This window comes from Saccostrea cucullata, unplaced genomic scaffold (assembly GCF_032062105.1).
Source record: "Saccostrea cucullata isolate Sc308-1 unplaced genomic scaffold, CSIRO_AGI_Scuc_v1 ctg18, whole genome shotgun sequence".
Classification (NCBI taxonomy): Eukaryota; Metazoa; Mollusca; class Bivalvia; order Ostreida; family Ostreidae; genus Saccostrea; species Saccostrea cuccullata.
In genome coordinates this window covers 144,516-157,108 of record NW_026932065.1, presented here as the reverse complement: position 1 = coordinate 157,108, position 12,593 = coordinate 144,516, and the positions used below count along the sequence as shown (strand labels likewise).

General features: G+C 32.2%; 1 protein-coding gene across 1 annotated transcript; it reads right to left on the bottom strand.

Annotated features, from left to right (window-relative positions):
* Positions 1 to 7,497: 7,497 nt before the first annotated feature.
* LOC134234409 (thyroid transcription factor 1-associated protein 26-like) lies at positions 7,498 to 11,157 on the bottom strand. Its single transcript, XM_062716472.1, has 4 exons — positions 11,029 to 11,157; positions 10,684 to 10,843; positions 8,832 to 8,916; positions 7,498 to 8,186 (listed from the first exon to the last, which is right to left on the bottom strand). The coding sequence occupies exons 1-4, from the start codon at positions 11,111 to 11,113 to the stop codon at positions 8,016 to 8,018; spliced, it is 501 nt and encodes a 166-aa protein (XP_062572456.1). The 5' UTR covers positions 11,114 to 11,157; the 3' UTR covers positions 7,498 to 8,015.
* Between the last annotated feature and the right edge of the window lie 1,436 nt (positions 11,158 to 12,593).

Sequence of the window (12,593 nt, the reverse complement as noted above, 5' to 3'; positions counted from 1 at the left end):
ATATGTAATAAAGATTCTGTGAAAGTTTCATTAAATTTGCAGATAAGAGATGGTACCTCAAAGCGTAACAGACGGACAGACGGACGGACGGACGAAAATACCGATTACTATATACCCTCCCGCTTTTCAAGCGGGGGGTATAATAAATAAATATTAAATAAATAAATAAGCATTTCGAAAGGTAAGATAAATAGCACCTGTTTTATGTTTAGCCACAAAAAAGTGAGAACATGTACAGTGAGTACAAACCGGGGGCCCGTTTCACAAAGCCTACTTAGGACTAAGTTCTATCTTAGGAAAGAACTTTTTCCTAAGTTCATTACTTATCCGTTTCACTAACCTCGTCTTATCTTAGGATATTCCTAAGTTATGTCGTAACTTTAGGAAAGGTAAATCGATGACTTAGGAAGAAACTAAATATTGCGGCTTCATATCTAAGATTTCTTATGGAGAGAAGAATGTGTTTGGGGAGAGAAAATCTAATGGACTACTAATATATATATATAAAACTTCTTTACTTTGCACGTAAATACTAGGATTTCAATAATTGGCAAACATGTGTCAAAATTAGTCCAAGGTATATAAAAATGTCAGTTTACAAAACTGGAGTTGGCGAAATAGATGTACACATACTGGAATAAATCCCTATCAAATGAAGAGCACGCCTTTTTAAACAAAAAATAGCACATGATTTGATTCATTAATATACATGTACATGCTTGTATACATTATGTTTTTATTTACGTGTACACGTTTATTTATTTATATATTACTAGTATTCTAAAGGATATTAAAATAGAATTTGAAAAAAATATACATTAGATGAATGGAAACCCTTGTTCACTTTAGATAAGTACATGATTTTTGATGACCCATCCCCCCAAACCAAGCTCCGGATATATAGATGTTTTTCCGAAGAATGGTTGCATCAAATCTCCTCTAAGACGTTATTATTGAGAAAACACAAACATTACGCAATTTTGTTTTCTGTAGTATTCTATATATACATAGGAAAAATTATTATTATACCCCACCCTCCCGTGCTCCTCCAGTTCGTACGACCATGAGATTACAACCAGTTGTGCTCCCTGCTTAATACAATGTTTAGCTGTGCAAGAGATTTCAATAAATTTCCTTTTTAAACTTCTTTTAGTATTTTCATATCTGTAGTCGCGAATTTGGGATTTTTTTCTAGCATGGCATTTTATCTTATATATGTGAGAAAGCTTCACACAGCACGAACAACTTATTTTTTTATTTCATCAATATTTTATTCACTGATGTTATTGTGAATAGGCAGCAAGCGCAGCCCATTTTAGCCCTCTCCTAATGTGGGGCAGTCATTGGAAAAGCATTATTTTATTGCCCAAGTGTTCGCTACAAAGCAATCATTTTTAAATTTCATTCAATAATTGACAAGTAGAAAGGTAAAGTAAAAAGATACCTGGGATCTATACCTTATAAAGAGCAAAATAAAGTAAACGTATAAAACGTGGAACTATATTTTTAAAAAAATACAAATGTCGTGTTCCCCGAAAGGAAGAAGGCTTGAAAGGGTGTGTCTGTGAATGCTTAGTTCTAGCATAGTAACTTCGCATAGTTAAAACATACTTCTGTCCAAGTCCTTTGAAAGTTGGGATAATCCCCTCCCTTTTTGAAGCTAAAAAAAAAATACCAGACTGACATACTGAGAATTGTAGATAGATCGGAGAAGTTTTTTCATTAGACCTTATAAAGGCACAACTTAAGAAATAACTTAGGAAAAATTTAAGATAAGATTGTTTCGTGAAACAGCTGTGACAAATCTTAGGAACTTCCTAAGTTATAACTTAGGCATATCTTAAGTTATGTCTTACGAAATATCTTAGGAAACGTTTGTGAAACAGGCCCCGGATGTTTATGTCACAGTCGTGTAATTTAAGAACCTTAAAAATAAACTTCCTTTATATGCAACACCAACGTGTTACTCAGGACAGTTCATCACCGGAAGCATATCATCAACCATACGGGGAACACGGGGAAAAATTATTATTAAAGTGTATCTGCTGTAACTTTATACATTAAGTCAATGACATTTATAAATTATTTGCTTTTAAATAGTTATTTAGGAGAAATGAACATACCCACATAATTTAAAATGATGTACAGGTATTATCAGAGACTTTTGAGGTTAATATTGCTTGAAATCAACCAAAAAGATCAATTACGGAAAATGTAAAACATACAACGTAACAAAGACCTGCCTACATGTACCTCAAACGGTTAATAAAGTAATTCGTAACTTACTGCTAAATTAATAAATATTTCTATACAATTTGACTAACATGCAGATTTATTATTTACTTTCAAGAAGGTCGATCATTAATTTTCGCAATTGTTTAGAAACATTGGATTAAAATCCTTATCTATATTAATTACTTCTTCGGAAATAGACATAACGTTTTTTGGGTAAAACTTGAATGAAAATGGTGAAGACATCGGTGATTTTCTTAAGCGAGAAAAAATACAAATCTTTTAAGGTCAAGATCTAGTAAATGGAAGGTGCCTACAGATTTTTCAAATTTAAGATATTAATTCCTTTAATGATGCTTCATAACATTACCTTGGTCAAAATAGGTGTTTCGGGGCATTATTTGTAGAAAAACAAGATGAAAAACCATATTTTAAACTGTCATTTTGAATGAAAAATTAAGAAAACCAGTATTGAAAATAGGAGTTTTTTCCATATCAGACAAAGAAAATGTATCCAGATTGCCTACAGTTTTTCAGAAAACGGTTATTTGTATGTTCTTAGTCTCTACTTTAAAATAATGTTAAATTTAAGATAGGTATCGGGACTACTTTTCACGTGATTTCAAATTGAATTCCATGAAAATACTTTATTTTCTACATAATTCTATTAGAGCCGTAAAGTACGGGAAAAAGAAAGTTGAAAGTGATTATGACGTCATAATGGATTTAGCACTGAAATTTTTTTCTAAAGTCATTTACTAGATCTTGACCTTAAGGTAGGTCGCGGCTTTACTGCATAAAAATTCTTACGAGAAAACATATCCTGAAAATTTTATATAATGTTCCTTAGAATTCACAGCGTGTTATCTGCAATTTTTATCAAATTTGCCTACGTAGTTTTAATGCTATATCACTGTAAACGCGGTATTGTTGTTAGTACTTTTTTTTACGCTTTACTATTAAAATGTATGGGAAAATGACGTTTTAAGCCAATTTTGTGAAAATAGTTTCTTTTCAAAAGATTGGATAACTTTTTAAAGACGTAGACGAATTAGTCAGGAATTTCAAAATATGAAGATAAGGTAAAATCAAAACTATTACTATAAAAAAATCAATATGTCTTCTCGCTAGATTTTTTGCTAAATAATTTCAAAGTTTTCTTTTATACTGCTAAAATGTTGCGTTTATGGCGTTATTTACAACGTCATTTGTTGAACGTAGTCACGTCCCGTTTACAGTATACGAGTATAAATATCTTTACTTTTGGAATATGCAAGATTTAAAAGGTGACATAGATACAAAATTTAATTTCATTCATCATTTAATTTATTGCGGAGACATACTAGGATGACCAGCAACTTATTTTAACTAGTATTGTGACATTCATATTCTGATCATTGAGTCAAAATGAAAGGTATAAACATCCCTCGTGCATGAGAATTAACGTACAGAGACAAACGCGAGTGATAAAATATTAGTACTTGTATTTCTAGGAAATTCATGGTCAATAGGATTTCAGACATAACACAGAAAATTGATCACTTTATTCGAAAACGGTAAGAAAAACATCCCGATACTGAGGAAATAAGCGGGGGGGGGGGGGGGGGGGGGGGGGGGGGGGGGGTGGTATCTGCTATGTTCTTTCTATATTAATCGCAAGCTATAGTAAATGGCCCTAAATCTCAGGCATTTGTTAATTTCGAATTATCTGAATCAATTTTCAATACGCAAAATGTAAAACACTTGCATTTACCTAATACACTTTGAGCTTAGAAAAAAAATTATACTTGTAAATTGTTTATACTGTCTTATAAGTCTTACAGTACAGGTGTTTGAATAAATTTGATTTTTAGCTGCATTTCACAATTTATTAGCCAGCAAAACAAGAAGGCGAATGCACGAGATTTAAATACATAACAACCAAACACTAATGAAAACCCAAGAAAATACATATAATCAAATTTAACCCGTTTTTAGTGATGAGGATTGATTCCATCCTGAAAAGTATACGCATATTTTCGCCCCGGCTTTGATTGGCAGTCATAATGCAACACGCATGTTCCCCTGATTTTCAAATAACGTGCGTACATACAACCCCTCAATTTTCCCGCTTAGCAATTTTTACTCATGATAACTTCCTTTCTGCAAACCATAACTTTTACGCTGATTTATACTGATTGACTCTTAGCAGTTTAATTACACTTACAATATAAATTATTCCTTTCTTTTTGTATTGTATTTGATTAATTAGTCCTAAGACATTACATATAATCACATCAGAATTCAGACTGAAATTTAATAATAAAACATGTATGAAGTTTACGTACAGTAGCATGCACTCTGTATTAATCTACTTGATTCGTACAGACTTGAAGTCATTTGCAGAGAATTAAACGGGAAACAACGTAACGTTGCCTTTGTGACGTTACTGACGTAATAATCAAATGTGCACAAAAACAACAGCTCGGATCGTCGAAATTGTGTACCAAAATTGATGACAAAAGCAAACCCGCGACCTACCTTAAGGTAGGTCGCGGGTTTGCTTTTGTCATCAATTTTGGTACACAATTTCGACGATTCGAGCGATTGTTTTGTGCACATTTGATTATGACGTCAATTACGTCACAAAGACAACGTCATGTTGTTTCCCGTTTAATTCTCTGCAAATGACTTCAAGTCTCTACGAATCAAGTATATTTTAAACAAACAAAGTGCATGCCATTGTACGTAAACGTCGTACATGTTTTATAATTAAATTTCAGTTTGAATTCTGGTGTGATTATATGTAACGTCTTAGGACTAATTAAATACAATATTAATACAAAATGAAAGCAATAAATTATATTTGAAGTGTAACTAAACTGCTTAAAGTCATCAGAATAAATCAGCGTAAGTTATGGCTTGCAGAAAGAAAGTTATCATGAATAAAAAATTGCTTAGCGAGAAACTTGAGGGATTGTATGTGCGCACGTTATTTGAAACTCAGGGGAACTTGACTTCAAATCAAAGCCGGGGCGAAAATATGCGTATACTTTTCAGGATGGAAATTAAGCCTCATCACTAAAAACGATTGAGTTATATTCAATTACAAGTATTTTCCTGTTTTTTTTTTTTTAAATTATCATTATTAATATTGGCTGGTTGTTATGTATTTAAATCTCGTGCAGTCGCCTTGGTTTGCTTGCTAATAAATTGTGAAATGCATTTAAAAATCATATTTATTCAAACACCTGGATTTTAAGACTTACAAAACACTGTAAACAATTTACAAGTATAATTATTTTCTATATATTTTTATGACAAAAGCTCAACGTGTAAAAGCTAAATGCAATTGTTTTACATTTTGCGTATTGAAATTTAATTCAGAAAATTCGAAATTAAAAAATGCTTGAGATTTAGAGCCATATATTATAGCTTGCGACTAATATAGAAAGAACATTGCACGTACCCCCCCCCCTCCCCGGCCCACTTATTTCCTCATTAAAGAGATGTTTTTCCTACCGTTTTCAAATAAAGTGATCAAATTTTTGTTTAATGACTGAAATCCTTTTGACCATGCATTTCCTAAAAATACAGGTACTAATATTTTTTTCACTCGCGGTGAACATTGTTGCTGCATGTTAATGTCGCTGCACGAGGATTACTTATACCTTTCATTCTGACTTTGTGATCAGAATATGAATTCCACAATACTAGTGAAAATAAGTTGCTGGTCATCCTAATATGCCTCCGCAATAAATTAAATGATGAATAAAATTAAATTTTGTATCGATATCACCTTTGAATTCTTGCATATTCCATAGGTCAATAAATTTATACTCGTACTGTAAACGTGACCACGTTCAACAAATGACGTTGTAGATATTAACAACGCCATAAACGCCAAATTTTAGCATTAAGAAAAAAAACTTTGAAATTATTTAGCAAAAAATCTAGCGAGAAGACATATTGATTTTTTTATATTAATGGTTTTGATTTTACCTCATCTTGACATTTTGAAATTCCTGAATAATTCGCCTACATCTTTAAAAAGTTATCCAACATTTTTAAAAGAAACTATTTTCACAAAATTGGCTTAAAAACGTCATTTTCCCATATATTTCAATGGTAAAAGCGTCAAAAAGAATTAAAAACTATACCGCGTTTACAGTACTATAACATTAAAACTACCTAGGCAAATTTAATAAAAATTGCAGATGATACTCTTTAAATTCTAAGGAACATTTTATCAAATTTTCAGGATATGTTTTCTCGTAAGAATTTTTATGCAGTAAACCCGCGACCTACCTTAAGCGATAAAAAATACAAATCTTTAAATAGAGCATGGAGCACAGGGGGCGTTTTACAAAAGAACTCACGACTAAGAACATTAATTCTTCTCATAATTATCTATCTTACAATGATTTGAAAATTGTTTTCATTTTTTTCTTAAAAGAATTCAACGATATATTTTCAAGCTAGCAATTTAAAACAGAATCTTTAATTTTACAATCAACTTAAGGTTTTGGTTTTAGTCTTTTTTAGGGTAAAACAGGCCGGTCCGAAATCCCCCGGAAATACCAGAAGAAGGATCAGGTATCCAAAAGGAGTAAGCATCCCCTGCCGATGGGTTCCACCCGTCGTGAGAGCTATGTATTGAAAAGGTAGACGTAACATTCCGTAAATTTTTTTTAAAAAGTGAAAAATAAAGGCCTAAAACAAATAATTGGTTTGAATACGTCATCCAAAATAGGACCTCATGATCATTTATTTTTGCTTCATTGTCAATATAACTATAGAGAATTATCGTAATGTTGATTTTAAATGATATTATTCATATCCCTGTAACATCAATTTATCTGTGAATAACCTGTCTCAATTAAAAAAAAAACAAACATAGTCTTGAATATCGATTAGTTTGAGAGATAAGATAAACACTACAGAATATTAGGCAATGGCGGAATGATGAAGTCATCTCAGTCTTGAAATGTTGTTTGAAATATAAAAGCCTTTTTTTAATATATAGATAATTCTTAATTTTTGTTTTACACATTCTGTTATTTCACACAAGTGATTAAAAATGAAATTGTGGGTAAATCAGGATGGTAACAAAGTTGCATTAAGCATACTAGTATACATATAACTTACAATACTATAGAACCTTATTAGGGGCCCTATGTTTTTGTGCATAAAAAAGTTTTCTGATCCTGCCTATCATAAGTTCCTATACAGTATAAAATACATAGGTGAGTATTTTTGGCTCTTTTCTTAAAAGTCAACAAAAAGTCAGTAAAACTCAAATTTAATAAAATTGTAAGCATGAAGAAATACAAATACCCAAATACTCACTCCCGCTTCTCTCTTTTAATCAATTGAACAAATTGAATGTGAGGTATGTTTATGCTCAAAAACCACACTGGTTTTCATGCAACTTGATATGTAATGATGTTACAGCTTAAAGATATTTTTGTCACTCCTCTCCACTCACTTTATGTTCTCTCTGTGAGTTACAAGTTACATGCATTATGATATAAAATATCAGGAACTTGAAAATTCCCTACATTTAATAAATAAAAGTATAATAAACTGGTACATTGATTTTCACCATTTTCTTTAACAGAAAACAAAAAACAGACCAGTTCCCGTTTGTTAGTCATACAATTATTCAGGTATACATTTTATACCTCATGTTATATCACTATTGTCAATTCACATCTAGATTTAAATAAGTTTCCAGTGCTGATGAAATCACTTTGATTTTGAAATAATTTCACTTTTTAATATTCCTCCAACATTAGTCCAAATCATGTTTTGGCTTTTTGCTTCTTGATTTTTTCTAACAAGTAGTCAATCTGATGTTTCATCACAGGTTGTCCTTTACTTGTCCTTTTACACAGCAGTTTATAATTGGACTGTTTTCTTGTATTGTATTTTTCTATTGCTGCATCCATAGCTTCTCTATTCTTCTTTGCTTCCTAAAATTTTACATAAGCATCATTAATAAACATGATATACCTGCTACTTAACAACATGAAAGTAGAGTAAATCAAAATTGAAGAATATTTATCCCTTTCACTACATAAAAAATACTATGATCAAAATCCTCACAGGAATAACTTGTTTTGAAAATACATGTGTATGTACACATTTTCTACTCCTTCACTAATACACATAATAAGAATATGGGACAAATTCATTGAGGATACCTTTTTTTTACTTGAACACAACTGTGTCCACATAAAAAATAACACATTTTCTGAGTTTTTTTAAATTTATTTATTTTACGAAGATGCTCATGATGTAATGTGAATGAAAAAAATCTTTATTTTTACAATTAAACAAGGCATCTGAAAAGAGCAAGCTACTTTTAAAGTTAAAAAAAGAGTACTGAATGATGTACATGTATACACTTTTTAGCTCAAAAATGTATTGTATGTGTGGAATTTAAAAATTGCCTCAAAAGATGAATGAAGAAACCATTACTCATGAAATAATTATTCACATTTTGTGTGAAGACTCACATGTATATTAGAGTTGTCGAATAATTGCTTATTTACATGTAGCTTATGTTACAGCTAACCAAAGCCAGGGGATGAACCCATTAAATAATATAAATTTACCTGCTTTTTCCTCTGCTTCTCTTTCTTTCTCTGTTTGAAGTCATGATGTGCCTTTGAGTATGTTCCAATGGACTTCTTAGTAGACCTACAAATTTATAATTTTGATTAATAACCTATACTCATTCCTGTGAAATGCCTAAGAATACATCTATTTACTGGTAATTCCTTAAAATTTTGGTCCCTGGTTGCTACAGTAGCTATGCAAAGAAGTATCAGTTTTGGTACCCTTTGCTCTATATTTCTTACAAGCCAGACTTTATACTAGTTTATTCTATGTGTCATTCAAGCACAACTTCTTGGGTCCTTTTCACTAAAACTCTGAAATATATCATAGGCGCTTGGTTTCAGGATGGTGTATTATGTGTTTTCCTAGGTGTGTCTGAATATCTCATCAAAATAAAAACAAAAATTCGTTGAAATTAGCATGTTTTAAAAATGTCATATTTACTGTATATAAAAAGAGTAAAGGAGTGTCACTCCCCATCTTGATAATCAGGGGGTACCTCAGTTCACACTTAATTTTCATCTATATCTACTTTTTTCCTACTGGTGTCGGGTGAGATCTAGCTTCAAAAATAATTGAATGACAACTCCCTATCATCTGTTGACCTACACATGCCGTTTTAAACATGCAGTGAACCGAAACGTCCTCGATTCTTGCACCTGTACTAACCCTAAAAATGTAGAGGTGTTCCAGAATTACACGGAAAATCTAGAGAGAACAAGTTTGGCGCGGTTTCTGACCTCTCTAGATTTTCCATGTAATTCCAGGACGCCTCTACATTTTTCATCGTTAAAAATCGGCACTTCTGTTGCTTTTGATTTCTGTGCTAGGTATCGAGGACATTTTGGGTTTACTGCATGTTTTATATGGCAAGTTCAAATCGGCAGACGTTTGAAAGGCATTATTCAATCTTTTTTGAAGCTAGATCTCACCCGACACCGGTAGGAAAAATGTAGATATAGATGAAAATTGTGAACCGAAGTACCCCCGATTTTCAAGATGGAGAGTGAAGCTTCTTTACTCTTTTTATATACAGTAAAGATGACATTTTTAAAACGTGCTAATTTCAGCAAATTTTTATTTTTATCTTGATGAGGGTATTCAGACACACCTAGAAAAACACATAATACACAAAATACACCATTCTGAAACCAAGCGCCTACGAAATATATGTTTGTGATGCATTTAAAACATCAAAGGGTGTTGAAACTTTGAACAAAATAGAGTCGCTTTCCATCAAATTAGCCATCTTGGCAAGCCAGTTGCAAGAGATCAATCTCCAGAGTGAAGTGGACTGAAAACCCCTCACAGGCTTGAAAAGCTGCAATAAAGCTTGTTGTATATCATTACATTCAAGAAGGTTTACTTCTAAGTGTAGGTAAAGTTTCTAAGTTTGCAATTAAAAATAACTATTAATATAATCAGATGAGCAAAAATCTTGAATATCTGGAATTTTATAGTATTTTCCAGAAAACAGCCTTAATTCTGAACTCTTAACTTTTGACAATGTGTCACATTCAGTACTGTCGAGTGATTCCAATCATCCACATTAATTTTGTTTGGACAATTTTACAACTTTGTGGGGACATAAGTTTGTGTATTTGGAGGATGTGAATTCATAAATGAAAGGTACCCATGGAGTACATAAAAACTGAGCCACCATGAAATCTAATGATTTTACAATATTTTACTGAGAAAAAATTTTAATTTACATTTACAGTTAAATAAAGTTATCTCTCTTGCCCTAGTCTCTCTCTCTCTTCAAATATCCTCTAATAAAAAAAAGAAAGTGGTAGAGTATGAATAATTTTAAGTTAAGAAATCAGTTTTATTTGCTCTAGCCCATACTTTTGTTTGGATACGTCTGGGGGTGATTCCTCCTCTTCAGAAAGTTCGTCCATAACAGAAACATGTTTTGTGTTCTCCTCCTTGGACTTTTTCTCTTTCTTCAATAGTTTCCAATACTCGTGCTGTATTTTTCTTTTCCTTTTATCAGCAAAGCCCTGGCCTAGTAAGAATAAACACGATTCAAGTCTTATACCATTTTTTTTACAGCCTATCATTATTGTTTCTAAATTGTCACAGCTAATGGCGACAGAGACAATTCGGTGCACATGATTGTCTTAAATTTATTTTTTTACATAATAATGGATTTAATTTTTTAAAAAGTCATTCAGTTTGGCAGAATATTACCTTCTGTTTTATTTCCAGTGAACTTTTTATAAGCTCTATCCCCTTTCTCCTTAAATTTTCCACGAACATGTTTCCCGTTGTTCATTTTGTTTGTTAACTCGTACCGAAAATGTCAACATTTGCTTTAGCTAAGTTATACGTAGACTGTTTCTCAATTTACCAGAACAACCGTTCTGTACTGTACCCTACAAAGAGAAGAGTTTTTAAAAAAAAAATGACCAGAACAGCAGCCTTATATTGTACCCTTCAAACAGAAGAAATAACAATATGAAGAAAAATAAATTAGAGTAAAGACTCTCACATTTTGAAACTGCACATTTAGGAGCCTGCACCAGACATGACACTTTTCACAAAAAAATATTTCGACTCAGACTAAAATTTCAACCCTCTGTATTTTTTTTATTTATTAAAGATATTTTTTTCTAAATGATTAATTACAATTTAATAGTAAAATATTACATAATTTAACAGAAAAGTAAGATTTCGATCTGAAGTTCAGATATTTGTAGTAGAATGTGGGAAAATTTTGTCTTAGTCGTTGGATTCTTTGTGAAAAGGGCCACTGGTTGGGCCATCATTGATCAAATGCAGTAATAAAATAGAAAGATGTTGAGTCAAAGTTGGATCAACATATTGGACCAACGTAGGGTCAGTGAGCAAAACTGCAAAAGTCTCGTTGCCAATATTTGTCCAACGCAGTCAACAACTGTGAGCAGAAGCTTGCTCTGGTAGTCATGCTACATGCAGTTTGGGGGATCACGTATATTTAAGTATTCTATTGTAGTTTGCGACGAACTATATATCCTTGCTTCTAAAGAATTTTGTTGTACCTACACGTATTCGAACAATGATAAAAATAAATCCATTCCTAGTCCAAGGATTAGGCAAAAGACAGGGGTTGTTTAAGTGGAAAACATAGGCTATAACACGGTAAGTCGTCAAAATCGCGAATCATTTTTCATTGTCAGGTATGTGGCACCGTACTCTGAATAAAATGCGTTAAAACTGGGTCAAAATCAAACACTGAAAAAAGATTCACAGTGCGACAAATTTGTGTCAAAATGAACGCACCTTGATTTTTTTCCCCCAAATTGCAGTAAAATTGAGTCAAAATCGAACATTTTGGAAATTTGGGGAAAAAATTCAAAGTGCGTATTTGGGACAAAATCAACACACTTTGATTCGTGTCCAAATTGCGTTTAAAATGTGCATACTTTTTTAAACCATGGAGACACTTGCACTTTGATGCAGAAAAGCCCACTTGAATATTTGGCCAAGGTGAGCCTAAAAGTACAGCGACATTCAGCATTTCATCCGACATCCACATATCAAAAATGTAGGGCGACGCGAAGCGTACAAAACATTAATCCCTTTTTTAAAACTTCTGCTATTTTGTTTAAAACTTCTCAAATCCTCTATATAATTGTTTTTGTAGAGGCAATTAAGCACAGATTCTAATTAAGGGACTCGTCACTTTATACACCTGCTCTCAGTAACTGAAAAGCAAAACTGATTCCTTCCTGTCTCCAAAACTAAAGAAATGTCTTGTTTTAATTATTCGCCTG

Bases quoted from the DNA above. Each gene is read 5' to 3' on its own strand.
- LOC134234409 (XM_062716472.1), bottom strand. From the start codon at position 11,113: ATGAACAACGGGAAACATGTTCGTGGAAAATTTAAGGAGAAAGGGGAT. The intron at 8,917-10,683 runs GTATGGGCTAGA...ATAAATTTGTAG, and splicing joins CCAGACGTATCCAAACAAAA to GTCTACTAAGAAGTCCATTG. The intron at 8,187-8,831 runs GTAAATTTATAT...GTAAAATTTTAG, and splicing joins AGAAGCAGAGGAAAAAGCAG to GAAGCAAAGAAGAATAGAGA.